Source organism: Nicotiana tabacum, chromosome 21 (genome assembly GCF_000715075.1).
Source record: "Nicotiana tabacum cultivar K326 chromosome 21, ASM71507v2, whole genome shotgun sequence".
NCBI lineage: Eukaryota > Viridiplantae > Streptophyta > Magnoliopsida > Solanales > Solanaceae > Nicotiana > Nicotiana tabacum.
This window is the reverse complement of record NC_134100.1, coordinates 37449409-37465100: the sequence shown is the minus strand read 5'-3', so window position 1 is coordinate 37465100 and position 15692 is coordinate 37449409. Positions and strand designations below refer to the sequence as shown.

Below are 15692 nucleotides of genomic sequence, written 5' to 3'. Positions count from 1 at the left end.
GAGCCGCCCCTGTTTCTCTCCACGAAAATTAAAGACATCATTTGATTAACAATACTGCCAACTGAATCTCATGAATGTATGATTTTGACATCCAATGCCTAAGCTCAATAAGTTTTCAGCACTTTGTTCCACAAAAAACAATAAGTGAAAGAAATGCACTCCACACTTAACTGAGAGGACAGCTTTGAAGGGCTATGACAAAACAAAGAATATTAGTAACCTTTTACGACAAGTATCAAATGGAAGAAAGTACCTTACTAGAAATATATGAACCCAAAGAAATTTTACAAGGTCATAGTGCAACGGAACAAACCTTTGTATAATGTTCAAAACTTTAAGAGGTCGTTTGGTAAAATGTATAAGAATAATACTTAATAGGACTTATTATTAATACTAGATGGCTTTTGCCCGTGCATAGCACGGGCCCAATACGGTAGAATATGGAATTACTACTTGTGATTAATTTGTTTTGATATGAAATTGCATTGAAGAAATTGAGACAGAAATTAGAAAGTGACACAATATTCACATCCATGAGAATACTAAATATATACATATAGGTATTACATATCGACCAAAAGAGATGCATTTTACTTCAAAAGTAGCATAATTTTTACATCCATGAGTATCTATACACAAAAGGTGATTCTTTCTCCATACAGTAATTGTTCTTCATTGTAGTGCAACAAAAGTACTGACATCTGCAAAATCACAGAAAAAGACTAAGTTTCAGTACTTACATAACATAATGAATTAAGTTTTAGGGTAATATCAATGCAATCCATTTTTTCTAAAGCACTTTTTCAGTGTGGAATGATGCCTCTACAAGATTAATATAAGTAGGCCTTCTGTTACACCATTATTGATCAATCAATTGCATTGATACCTGATAGAATTTTTACCAAGAAAATTGAACTGAACGAAGCAAAGTCAATTCTATGCATAATAATAATTGCACGAGACTAAAAACATGCAAACGATTTTCCTAGATCTCCTCAAATTTAGCTTTTGTTGGATAAAATTATGCAAGAGAAATGGGAAGCGAGTGTACAATCTACAACATTGTCATTAATGAAAAAACAAATACAAGCATGACCACTAAAGCATTTGACCAAATAATCGAGTATGTTATCCTCGTAACTCGTGCAAAAGACGCTAGTGTCTGCATCACAATGAACAAAGAAGTCAATATAGACTTAGGACAGAAATGAGCTAGGGAGATACTTATGTCCTTTTCTATGACATCTAAAACCAAAGCAGGGAAAGAACAAACTCCTTTAATAAAAGGATAATGATACACACAAACAGTTAGAAAGCTACTTAGAACATTAACATCAGAAACATTCTTTTCTTTTCGTCTTTCATATTCAGATTAGTTAACTATCCATTAAAGCAAAATACATACATGCAATGAAAAAGAACTTAGTACTAAGCAAAATATGAAGAGGTGATATAATAATGAGGAAGACATGGTGATTGTTTCTTAAATCATTCTGCATTGACATGTTAATAAACCATGGAGAATGAGTTAAGTAATATGGGAGATGGGATAGTATCATAGACAGATAGTAAATAGGTAAACTAACCTAATATTACACCAGCAAAAGATTTGCTTTAACCACAAGTAGAAAGCAGCAACATCGCTGTGGCTTTAACCGCATCCAAAAATAGCAGCAAAATGCCTTCAAATGCATCCCAAAACAGTAGGAAAATGTGGCTTCAACTAAGAGAGCAGGTGAAATTAAGTAAATATGTTGTATTGATAGAACGTTCCAAGGGAAAATTAAACAATGCTAAGAAGTGCAAGAACAAGTGTACGTAGTAATTACACGTGTTGAGAGATGATGCATTCTCAAGAAATAAGCCAAGAAATTTACTCCCCATTAATAATGATATCTTAACAATCAAATAAAAGATAAAAGCTTTGAAATTGGGAAATATATCGGTTTAGTTTCCTCGTACTATTATTTATTCAGTTTCATCACCCAAACCTATCTTTAATTGGCGGCACCTCGATATGTTGTCTTTTCTCTCAAACCTCTATGATTATGCACCCTCTAGTGCAAATTTTCCATTCTCTATATTTCTATCTTTTGATTTTATTTTTTTTATTCACATCACATAATGTTAGAGAATTCCTCCCACATAATCTTTTTTTTTCATTCACATCACAGTATGTCATAGAATTCTTCGAATGGTGTCTGAAGAAATTCCCATATTGATAGAGTTTCTAGTTGTACGCAAAAATTTTATTGAGGCAACTTTTTACCTAGATAAAGAAAAACGGGAAAAGCGAAAATAGATATACAACCTAATCTTTCTGTTTCAAGAAATAACTTTATAGAAACCGCATGTTATACTTGCCAGCAAAGTAGTTCTCCAGATCATTAAAACCAATTGACTCATATTTTATCCTCACACTAAACTCAAACTATATCATTCTATACTCCATGAAAACATCTTAAGTTGACGGCCATTGGAAGTTAAAAATCAAAGATGAATGACATACAAAGATAGAACAGAAGAACTGCTATTTTTACGGAGGAAAAGCAAAAAAAGAATGCCTCTTTTATTGAGGCAAGAAAATATTGTTCCTATAATCCATCCATCAAAATACAGTTGCTCACTTTTCTTTTTAAACTTTCTTTCTTATTCCCTATTATTTGGACCTTGAGGTGGAGACAGACACCAATTTGAACAACTACAACGACCATCTTAACAGTCCAATATCTATTGCACATTTGATTCATCAAGATCAAGCAATGACACACAAACTGATCAACACTGGCAATTGATCCCCATGGCATGTATAGAGCAAATAGCCGATAAAATCAAGATAAACTTATAATACCAAGATTTAAGCTCTAACCTTCAATGTAATTAGAAACAATAAAAAGAGAAACACACAAATTGATTAATATGAGCAGATAAAAGAACAACTTTATTAGAAAGTTCAAATACCTTACAATTACTTTTTCAAAAGAGGAGTCTTTATTTCCAAGCCCCGCTTGTAGTGGAAAGCATCGTCTTTGTTAGTTGTCTCTTGAGATTCTCTTCCCTCCAAGCTAAGATGTTCAATTTTGCTTTTTCTCCCCTCGGCAACATCCATCATGGTTGGCGGGAACTCTTGGTGGATCTCATTGTCTTTGTTCATGTAAGATAAAATAGACAACTTTTGCACTGTATCATGATATTTTGTAAATAATTTTTTCATTTGAATTTTGAATATCTTTCCACTCAACTGTTTCTGCACATCTGCAAGAGGTAAAATTTGTCTCTGGGAGGATGAAATTGGTTAGTTACGTATCAAAGGGGGGTCATTTTGCCATTGATATTTGTTTGTATGTTTTTGAAGCTAACAGTAATATGAAATATGTACCTTGACATGGTAGATGTCATAAATTTCTTCTGAGCTGAGGCTTAACATTTTCTCGGCATGTTTGTCAGAAATAATGGCTGTTGCAAAACTACTATTATCTCTAACAGTGACTTCAAATTGACATCTGTTATAATGTAGAACAAATATTTGGTTAGATGAATAAAAACTAAACAACTATGAACTCTAAATAGTCATATAGAAGAATCTAGTAGCATTTATACCTTGGAATTAGATGAGTGGATCGTTGACAATTTGTACAATAAATTGTCCTCCAAGAGAAAGATCTCGTGAACAATTGCTTACAGTCAGAACAAGATAACACACAAAAGCGTTGATTCTCATTTGGCAGAGAAAGTTCAGCCTCAACATAAAATACTTGTCCCTATATAATTCAAGAATGCCACATATTTCTTTTTTGTGACTACTAAAAATAATTAAATTTCGGTAGAATAATACAATTTATGTTGTTCTTACTTGAGGTTGCGCTTGGATATTGGAAATAGCTATGATTTCATCCTCAAAGGGCACCACCATAACATAGCCTGTGGAAGATGTACTCTTTACCTTGTATGCATTAAGCATTGGTTCAATTGTTTTGGCCCTACAAGAAAGTTAAAATCTTAAAAAATTGTTCTTGTATATATTAATGCATTATTATATCAATAATATGTTTCTACTTATGCATAATTCACAAAGAAATACATGCATAATACCATGACTTCAACTCAACAGCTTGTGGGTAAGGAGGATTGAATTGGATTGTTGTACTAAATTTGTTCGACAGTCCACTGAATTTGTTCGACGACCCTACATGCATTCAAATATTAAGATTTGATTTCACTGTTTGATATTTGAAAAGGAAAAGGGTAAAATCATGTATGTACTAATACCTGATGATGATCTGCCAATTTTTCTAGCAAGAATAACCGGGTATTCATTCAGTTGTTTCAAAAGTTTATTCCCATAAATATCAATGAAATCTTCCCAGAGTGTGAATTTTGTTGTTTTTTTCCTGTAAAAAATGAATAGAAGATGTTCAAATAATATATTGGAGTAATAAAAAGTAATAGCTAAGTTTGACAACTTAGACTGTGAAGTAAACCTCAAATGAACAATAACAAATATTTAGCTTAGCCAAAAAATATTTCTCTGTGTGCTTGATTTAACAAGAACCATATTACAAGGTTGCGAGTGCTTCACCCTCTTACCACTCAACAATACTACATTCGACGACCCTACATGCATTCAAATATTAAGATTTGATTTCACTGTTTGATATTTGAAAAGGAAAAGGGTAAAATCATGTATGTACTAATACCTGATGATGATCTGCCAATTTTTCTAGCAAGAATAACCGGGTATTCATTCAGTTGTTTCAAAAGTTTATTCCCATAAATATCAATGAAATCTTCCCAGAGTGTGAATTTTGTTGTTTTTTTCCTGTAAAAAATGAATAGAAGATGTTCAAATAATATATTGGAGTAATAAAAAGTAATAGCTAAGTTTGACAACTTAGACTGTGAAGTAAACCTCAAATGAACAATAACAAATATTTAGCTTAGCCAAAAAATATTTCTCTGTGTGCTTGATTTAACAAGAACCATATTACAAGGTTGCGAGTGCTTCACCCTCTTACCACTCAACAATACTACACTATGGAAATACGATCTCATACTAAAATGCTACAAATGATTAAAAAACTAAAGTTCTGAATTAATATCATATATATGATTTCAAATTATTAGTCAATATATAGGCATTGCTAGACGATGCATAAAAAGACAAAAACAACATCATAGTTGAATCATGTGAATTTTTTTTTTTTGCCACAAAAAGATAAAACCAGCAGTTACAACCGAAAAAAGAGAGGTGGTTGATGAGGAGGAGGAGGAAGTGAAGGAAGATAAGGAACAACAAAAGAAATAGGGAAAAGGAATAGGAGGTATATCCTTACTGCTTATCCATAATGATAAATTCTTGAATTCTTCTTCCATTTGCAGCATATGTTGAAGGACCGCCATTAATCACAATAGCAAGGACATCTTACGTTAAACCAAAAAAAGAAACAACAAGTAAGTTAACAAATTATGAAAATCATTGTGCCATAACAATGAAAAGATTTTTGAGAAGGTACAATAAATGGTTTGTATATGCACAAATATAGATAATTAAATCTTTGAATACCAAATTCAGATTCTTTAGGTTGATACTCGAAAGTGTCAAACGCAGTGATAGTTAGCCGCGTTGGCGGAGGTAATGGATCCTCAGGAGGAGTGACCTTTTCAATTGGCTCAACAATGGTTCTTTTATCGATTGTTCAAGTGAATTTGTTAAGTGGATTTCCATATAAATAAGATGACTCCTTCACCTGTGCAACTGACACCAAGGGAGTGTGGAAAGGTTCAAATAGATCTTCAAAATGCGTTATATCAGCATTGAACATGATGGCCTGAATTTGATTTTCCTGTAAGAAAATAAGATATGGTTAGATTATAATCATATTTAATTAAATTGGGGGAAATTATACCAACAAAATATACAAAATTTTAATATGAGCAACCTCTAATATATGAGCAAAAATGGATTAATTCAATTACTTTTGGCAAAATTGTTTAAAAAAGAATACCTCTTCATCCTGTAAAGTCATGAGTTGATATTTTTTGGTTTTCTCTTTGTTGTCTTTGGGACGACCTTTATCAATTACTTGGATCTTACAGGTCCATTCTTTTGTTTTGGGAGTGATCATGTTGATAGTTAACCTTTCACCCATAGTGGACTTAATCTGCAATTACAACATATTAATATTAGTATAACAGTATACTTTAACAATAAAAATAAACAAAGTTTAACATAAATGAAAGAATATAGAAAAAAATCAAGTTATAATTTGATTTACCATAAGAAATTGTAGCATATGGTCAAGAAAAAGCTTTTTTAATAATTTCATCATAGACTATATTATATGTAGAGTGATCATCATCGTCGTCAGCCGTAGGTGGTCTTATTAATACTTTCACACAATTAGAGCTTTTGGCTCTTGATAAAGCAACATACAATTGACCATGAGAAAAGACAGGTTCGCGCAAATAGATACCCACAAAATCTAATATTTGACCTTGAGCTTTGTTTATTGTCATGGCGAAACATAATCGAACTGGAAATTGTGTTCTTTTAAAAGGGAGGGGTAATTTCTCATCTTCTGATGTCATGAGTGGTATTCGCGGAATAAATACATGTCTATTTTTAAAATCGCCGCTAGATATTGTTGCACTGATGACATGAGTTTTAAAATTATTACATATTAATCGTGTTTCATTGCATAAACCTTCACTGGGATTCAGATTTCTTAATAACATAATCGGGCAATTTTTCTTCAAAGATAATGTATAAGGAGGCAAACCAGCAGGATTTAACGTGTGCAAAAAATCTTCATACTCACTCTGATCTTTTGGATCAATTGTCTCATCAGTAGCAATGTAAACTTTTTCGGTGGTTGGAAATTGAGCAAGAAGCATGTCATTTATTTCATCAACGAAATCATTTTTGGTTGTTAGAATAACACGAGAAGTAATAAAAGAAGCATTTGAATGACAATTGTATAAATCGGGATAAGTAACTCGAAAGAGCATATTCAAAGATTCTTTTTCAGAAGTAAATGGAATAATGAGAGAATGAGGAATTTCAATTTTTCCATAGGCATTTTGTCTTTCTTTTCCATCACCAATTCTCATTAAATATTCACAAAAAGCAGGATCTGTTTTCGCACGCATATTCTCTGATAGTTGTAACTTTTCAAGTTGATTCCAAATTTCGGAGAACAATAAACTTTCACGAATAAAATCTTCCTTTTTTCCACTACGAACCACGGGAAGAGTTTGTCTAAAATCACCACTAAAGACAACTACCTTTCCACCAAATAGTATATTAGTTTCCATTAGATCTCTTAAAAGCAAATTGAATGCCTCTACCGTTTCCTTTTTTGCCATTGAAATTTCATCCCATACAATTAGTTTTGCATCTTGTATTAAAGATGCTAATGAACTTTGCTTACTAATATTGCAGGTGAAGTTCTCATTAACATCAATGGGAATTTTAAAGCGGGAATGAGCAGTTCGACCTCCAGGAAGAAGTGAAGCTGCAACACCGGAACTTGCAGTTGCTAAAGCTATGAATCCTCTGTGCCTCACAGTAGCTAATAAAGCACGATATAAAAAGCTTTTACCAGTTCCACTAGGACCGTCAATAAAGAATGCCCCTGGTCTATTTGAAAATATTATGTCAAGAATCATATTGTAAGCTCTTCTTTGTTCAATATTTAATTTGTTTTCTAATATTAAATCTTGTTCGCTAACAATAATATTTCTTTCGAAATGAACATCTTTAGCTTCTTTTGCTATTGTAGATGGCTTTATCATTTCTAAAATTAGTTCAAATTCATTAATATCACGGCCCATTGAATGAAGAATATTGTTAATATGGTTTAACACTTTGTAACAGATTTCTCTTCCATCAATATTCGAGTCTTTTTTGAAATCTTCAGACATTGGGTTTTCAAATTTTTCCCACAATTCTTTTGGATTAGCTGGATTACAATAGATTAATAACATAGCAAATAATTGTCTTAAACTTGATGGCATTTGATAACTTACAGCTTCAGACATACATTCTACCAAATTGTTATCACAAAGTAATAATCCTCTTTTTTCTGCAGCTTCTCTAAATGTTTTACATTGTACTCCATTTACAGTTTGCAAATCTTCATATGATTTTGGTCCTCTCACATTCATTAGAAGCAATCTAAGATAGTATCTTTCCCCTTCAATTGGATGACATGTCACCACACGACCAATGGCACTTCCTCGTTGACGAGGTGTCCATGTTTTTTCTCTTGTTGACCATACAAAGTATTCTGGAAATTCTCGATATAATAAATTTAAGTCCATAGCATCTTTGTTTTCTCGATTCATTAAAAAAAACTCAGTTTACATTGTTTTCTTAACCATTGGATTGTTCACAATTCTACTAATATTGTCTGTATTCTTGAAAGAAACAAGTTGTTGTCCATCAAGATGTAGCTGAAGATGATATACATTTGGAAACATTTCACTAATAGGGAAAGCAAATATACGCCATGTTGCCTCAGGTGGTGACACCCACCTAGCAGATTGGTATTCCTTTATTTCATCTTATCTCTATGTTTGTATCATTAGCATGTATATGAAATGCAATTTTATCATGTCCTTTGCAAATATACTTATAAATGTACTTAACAACTTTAATATCAGAGCATATCTCTACATTCATATGACAGTTGAACCTACAAAGTAAATATGAATTATAAGGAACAACCCATGAATTATCAAGAAGGTGTCCTCTTATTTGCACTTTCTTATCTGTGTTTCATCTTCTATAAATTGGATACGAATTTTTTCCTTTAGTTGTTTGTTCTGCAAACTCTTTTGGATACTTAAATTTACAATGACCTTTTTTTTTCATACAAGAATTTGTTGGATTTAATTCTCCGCATGGACCGTGCATCATGTGATCTGTAACAAGTGAATATAGTGTAGGGATTTTCTTTTTTATCCGGTAATTCAGCACATACAAATCGGTCATATGCTTCAGGAGTTAGTAATCTGTATTTTTCATCAAGTATTATAAGAAAATGAGCATGTGGAAGTCCCCATTTTTGGAATTCCACTGTATACATAAATGCTGTGACTTAACCAAATATTTGTGTTTTGAGAATATCCTTTTTCAACTCTTCTAGTTTTGCTCTAAATACTCGACTAACTAAATCGGGTCTATTTTGTGTTTAATCTATCGTTAGAAGGTTTTCTTTTATTTCAGGCCAAGAAGGATTACACGTCATAGTCAAAAATATATCTGGTTTTCTAAAATGTTGCACTAATGCAATAGCATCCATATACCTTCGACGCATATCTCTTGGGCCTCCTGTAAAGCTAAGTGGGAGTATTTTTTGTTTTCCAACTTGTGAAGCTTCTCTTTCCCCACATCGTAGAATATCTAAGAGCCCACCTAATACATCAACTCTGAATAAATTCTGATTAAAAGAAGCAAAGTCTAATCTTTGGCTTTCAATTTTTATCCATTCATCCACAATATATTGTTGGAATAATCTTCCAGCATGTAAAAGTATATTTTCATCATCTCTTATTTGAAGTTTGTAACAATAATATTCACGACAAGAAACATTGTCTCTTTTTCGTTTTCCTTTTTGCAAAACCTCAGCTTCCATATCGAGTAATCCATCAATTGAACACATATTCATTACACTCGGTAATTGTTCATGTTCACAGTATGTTCGCGTTATTGATTTACCAGTAGAATGCTTAATTTTCTTAATACCACAATGCCATCCATTTTGACCATGAGGGAACAATAATGGATATTGTAATGGATCATAACAACCATAATAATAATTAACCAGCTGACTTCTATCACTTTTCGTATATATACGGATATGTGGTGCATGAATAGAATTATTGATATCTTGTTCGACCCATATACCTGCAACTTCTGATACAGTTGGTAGGTTATATACTCGTTGATCTAAACCAGCATCACTCTTAAACGCAATATAAAAATTAGATAATTGTGGAATATTTATTTAGGATTTCAAAAACATTGAGTATGGATTAATTTTTAGTATATTCATCAAACTTTTTACAATATCTTCATTCAATTTATTTGAACAAGCCATTCGATTTCTCACTTCATTTTCACTATCAAAGAAGTATAACTGAAAGTTTTTTCCTTTTTGATCAGCTGGTATCAAGTCATTTATGAAATGATACATTTGCCCTTGAACACGGAATGTATAGATACCATTATTTCTTTTTGCTAGCTCTTTGTCATAAGCTACACCAAGGGATGTGAACGCAAACATTTTATTGTATGTTCTAATGTAAGTTCGAAAATGTTTTGATTCCTCACTATTTCCCAGATAAAGGTTTCTTAACTCTGTTGGCATTTCATGTGAAATTAGTTGAATAGAACCGTTACCACAACAGAATGCAGGCGGTTCATATTCAAATTTTTTTGCTCCACAAAATTGGCATTTTGGTATTTCTTTTAATTTAACGTAAGTATTTTCTGCTTGCATACTACTCGAACCACCAGATTTTGTGAAAACGTTCCCTGCATACGAAAACTCTAGTATTGAGTAGATTATTAACTCAGAAAAAGGTAATCACTACTGTTCTTAGTAGATGCAGTTTAAACAAACCTTGATTTTTAGTCATACCTGTTCTTTTCCTTGAAAAAGGCAATGGGTCATTTATAATAAGAGAACTTTGGTTGGTAGAAACATTGGTTGCGTTAGAGGATGATGCGTTAGCTGCATCAACACTAATTGAAGATTCAGTAGACCGTCGTCTTTTCAGTTCAGCTCTGTTTGCACGCCGTCATGCCAAAAGGGCCTCTTTTTTATCAGGTGGCATCAGTCTATATAATTCGCGTCGCCTAGCCTGTTTGTCAGCATGTGATTTTCCAAAGGCCTGGTCATTTTCATGGTTTCTATTCGCCATTAAGGCAACTTATCTATTGCCGGGATATTTTTCTTATTATTAAGGCTTGAAAAGGAAAACACTGAAATTTTAGATACATGTAATGATATGCTTATAAGTTATGTAAGTTTAATCATAATGGCATATATCACAAACAAAAGCAACTTAGGTAATGATATAAATTTCATAACTGATTCTGAATATAATAGATTACCTTTTAGTTAAAAAGAGTTAAAGTATGATGGGATGACCTGAAATGAATAAAATGAGTAAATTCTTTACTCGTCAAAAACAATTAAAATAAATAAATGACAAACGACTAAGATAGACAGAGGGAATGTTGTTTCCAAAATCAAAAAATTTTGATGATCTGGTCAACACCTCCTTAATACGAAGAAGGTAAGAGAAAAATATTAATGAATAAATCTAGCAGAAGAGCAGTACTTACCACACGGTGATTTTTGCTATTAAAACGCACGAACACACAACTATCACAACAGACAGTGAGCCCTATAATAAGAAAAATAAAACAAATAAAGAAAAGTGTCAATAATAGGCAACCGCAGCCTGAAAAAGATAGATAATATTCAAAATTACAAGAGTAAAAGACATTATTATATTGTTTATATCTTAACTCATATTCAAAGATTAAATAAACCCAATAAAAAAGTTCTACCCTAAAATACCAAGAGAAAAGTAGTACAATACAGAGCCTTAAATTTTTTTTGTATTTATTGGTTTGTGTAAACATTGAATACAGTTAGCTTTGTTGGCAATATTGTGGTTGCTTATTAATGGAGTATATAAATATTTGAAAGTAAAATATGTCAAGGAGGAATCTTGGTGTAGCACGTTAATATTTGAACAAACCTAAGCAGATAATGGCTATTCTTTCTAGGAGTATTTGTTTTGTGAACATAAGCTACAGTTTTTAGACAGACAAAGCATTGTTTTTATCTGAAATTGGAACACCCAAAGTAGATGAAAAAAAACTGATAAAATAGTTCTTGGGAAATAAAAGTAGGAGAAATTCAGATCTGAATTAGGAACATTCAAAGTAGATGGAAAAAACTGATAAAGTAATTCTTGGTATAAGTTTAAATGAACAATAATGGCACCTACAAAAAAAATTCAGCATAAAATCGAAAAGGAGATGAGAAAAAAAATTTACCAAGCTAGTTGAGAAGATGAATCAAACTTACAAAAGAGTGAAGGAGATGAAAGTGAGTGTGAGCAAAGAAGATGAAACTGACTTAAAGAGTAAATGAGATAAAGTGGTTGGGCCCTCTTCACGAGCACTTCCTCTTACACTCTCTTCTCTGTCTCACAACTCTCAAAAAGAAAATAAATATTCAAATCAAAAAGAAACAAAGTAGTCCCCAAAAATCTGAAAGTTGATGCAAAAACCAAGCAAAAAAATCAGACTTTTTCCTTCTTCAAACTCCTCCATTCATCATCCAGCTTTCTAGTAAACCAATTCCTTGTCAAAATCCAGCACTTGTCACACACACCTAATAATCCGGAAAAAAAAAAGAAGGAAAAAGATTAAACCCCATTAGAGAAAATCCCAAGAAAATGAAAGAGATCGTGATAGAGAAAAATTCCAAGATGGCTCTTCTTCTAGTAAATCCAAGATTTTTGAAGAAGAACAACCAGATGCTGGAAGGGATGAGCTTTTAGCTGTTTTGGACTATAAGGTTAAATCTTAAGATCTGGCTAAAGTTGCGCAACAACTTGAACAACTTGAGATGGCTATGTGTACAAAATTACAAGATGGAATTTCTTATCTTTCTACTGATACAGTTCACAAGAATTCTTCTGAAATCGGAACATTCAAAGTAGATAGAAAAAATTGATAAAGTAATTTTTGGTAGAAGTTTAAATGAACAATAATGGCACCTACAAAAAAATTACAGCATAAAATCGGAAAGGAGATAAGAAAAAAATTTACCAAGCTAGTTGAGAAGATGAACTAAACTTACAAAAGAGTGAAGGAGATGAAAGTGAGAAGATGAAAGTGACTTACAGAGTAAATGAGATAAAGTGTCCGGACAATGTAGATGAAGTGACCGAACAATGAGAGTTGGGGTTTTGATAGAGTAACTTTTCTAGAATAGTGTAGATGTATTCTATGTTTCCATACGTCCATTGGTTTAACATTCTTAGTAGAAAAATAAAAAAATAATATTGAAATATATAATAAACTAGGATTATTTTTTATTGACTATTTGGTCTGGTATATTAAAATTTTTGAAAGGTCAGTTCTGTTTTTATACATATATTAAAAATTATGGTATTACTAATCACATGATTTGCTATGTATATGAATAGCATTGAATATGATATATAACTAATACAAGTATTAATTATATATAAATTAAAAAAATACTACCAAATAAGAAATTAATAATATCAAAGCTAATACATTTATTATTTTTCCTAATACATCCTACCAAACAACCCATAGATATCATGACCACATGATATAAAAAGTTGGTTGAATAGATATACAGCCCCTTAAACTTGTCAAAAAAATTCATTTAAATACTTGAACTAAAACTATGACCTATTGGACACCTAAACTCAAGTTTCTGTATAGCAATAAGACATCTTACACATAATCTTTTTCAAAAACTAAATGTGTGAGTTTCACACACTCTGACATGACAAAACAAGCGAATCATTAGGTGACAGGTGTGATTTTTAGAAAAGAAAAAGAGAAAGAACGCCTCTCTCATCTACAATATTATTTTCTTCTCAAAATCCCCATTTCACTGTTATACATACAACACCATTCCACTGTTATACAATCAAACAATTCTTTCAAAATTGACTCGACGCTATAACCCAATTATTTTGCTCGCAGATGGATGTGGAGTTCATTTCTCATTTTTGCTCTAGATTACCAATTTTGTCAGAAAGTTCATGTGATTTGATTCAATCAAAGACGACAAGCTCAATGATTTAAGATAATGAATCAATTTCATATCTGCTGCAAATATAAAGGAAATACACCTACTAGAATAAAAGTCAACCACCTCGCTCATAAGCAATTCCTCCTAAGTTACGACACCCATATGATCTAAATTCTCTGACAGAAATATAAAAAATGAGAAATGGGGTGAAATAGAGATGACAACATCCAACCGTACACTTTGAATGAAGAAGACGAGAGGGGGGCTGTAATGGCATATAGATGATTAGGAGGTCGAGGGTGGGGTGGGTTTGGTTGAGTTTCGGAAGAGTCTAGTTGATAGGATTCACTCACAGTCAGCGGTGGCGAGTTATAACTTTTCTGTTTTTGTTTCTTCGTGGATGGATGAAGTGACAGGGAGAGAATGTAGAAGAAGGAAAATTTGTTTTCTGGCCCTCACGCGCTCAAGTTTGATGTTTCACACGCACGGTGCCATGTCATCCATGTGTGTTTAATAGATACACTTGAGCTTGAGTTCAAGTGTTCAATAGGAGTGTCTAAATAGAAAAAATAGCAAGTTCAAGGGTCCACTTATGTATTTGGCCTAAAAAGTTTGTTCCCGTATAATTCAAATTTCAAGAATTTTGAAAAGCTGCAACTTCTAGAAAGTCAATAATTAAATATAATTCAAAAGATATAGAAGTATAATTGTAATTATTTAGCCGGCGATGGAGATGCACATGACGAGAGAAAGGGGGAGAAAATCAACCACAGAAAGGAGAGGATCATGAACGAACTTTAACAACAATTATGTAACTTTAAATTGAACAGACTTATTTGCTGAAGTGCTAGGTGTTACATAAGGCTGGCAAGTGGGCCAGTTCAGGATCGGGACCGGCTCAGGACCGCAGTCTATATGGGTAGTGGGCCTATACAGTCCTAACCGTTTAAGACCGGGACCGGGGAAGGTGGGCCTGCAAGTGGGTCGATCCTTTGCGCGAGACCCACGAGACCGGACCGTTTGGGACCGGGAGCAGATCGGGACCGGTCCTAGCGGGCCTAAACGGTCTCAAACGGTCTCAACGGCTCCAAATTTTAAAACAAAATATGCCCGTTGGGGCATTTAAAATGTAGCAGTTTTCTCTGCCAAAATAGTCGTTGGCTATTTATAAAATAGCCATTAACCCCCCTCCCTCCCTCCCCTCCCCCCACCCCCCAAATTTTGTTTTAACCCCAAACTTTTTATAATTACACTTTTTCCCTATTTTCAACTATAAATACCCCCTCATTCTTTTATTTTTCTCACAAAATCATCAATCTCTCTCTAATTTTCTTCTATAATTGTTTACTTTATTGCTACAATTTGTGCAAAATTATGAAGTTGGTGAATTGAAGTCTTCAAGTCTTCAACGATAATTAATTTTCAACAAGTTGTTTGTCAATTTGGTAAACTCGTTCCAACTCTTAAGTTTTAATATTATAGTTTTGTTTGTTTTATTTACTTTGTATTGCTTGATTAATTAAGATGGCTTATTCCTTAAAAAAATATTTAGTAAAAATAAGGAAAAATTCAAGAGTGGTGAATCTAGTGGCCAATCTGTTCCTCCTCCACTTCCCCAAGCTCCCCGACCCAAACCTGTTACCCGTCCTACACCTCATATTCTTGATAGCGATAATAGTTTATTACAATTTATCGAGAGTCAATTTTGCCATAATATTGCACCCGGTGAACAATTAAACCATGAATATATGAATATTTTTTTATGGTAATCCAACTATTGATGAAAATGATGATGAAGAAATAGATTTTGATGAAACGCAACTGGATGACGATACATCCACTAGTCCTGCTCCTGAAGTTAACCCAACT

The 15692-nt window shown here is 32.8% G+C and overlaps 1 protein-coding gene across 41 annotated transcripts; it reads right to left on the bottom strand.

Annotated features, from left to right (window-relative positions):
* Positions 1-463: 463 nt before the first annotated feature.
* Positions 464-14153, bottom strand: LOC107811201 (uncharacterized). 41 transcript variants are annotated; one of them, XR_012704582.1, is made up of 19 exons: positions 12935-13067; positions 12111-12419; positions 11357-11418; positions 11123-11159; positions 10647-10869; positions 10406-10540; positions 9310-9406; positions 6006-6161; positions 5748-5843; positions 5334-5421; positions 4698-4819; positions 4270-4391; positions 4093-4186; positions 3854-3980; positions 3601-3761; positions 3380-3503; positions 2962-3277; positions 1587-1723; positions 464-701 (listed from the first exon to the last, which is right to left on the bottom strand). XR_012704582.1 is itself a non-coding variant. In XM_075242371.1 (4 exons), the coding sequence occupies exons 1-4, from the start codon at positions 10677-10679 to the stop codon at positions 5404-5406; spliced, it is 303 nt and encodes a 100-aa protein (XP_075098472.1). In that variant the 5' UTR covers positions 10680-10822; the 3' UTR covers positions 5330-5403. The 41 variants fall into 41 exon arrangements, 1 of the variants encoding a protein (XP_075098472.1); XR_012704572.1 differs by lacking the exons at positions 9310-9406; positions 10406-10540 and having other exon boundaries at positions 5334-5843; XR_012704590.1 differs by lacking the exons at positions 9310-9406; positions 10406-10540 and having other exon boundaries at positions 2967-3277; positions 5334-5843.
* Positions 14154-15692: the final 1539 nt, after the last annotated feature.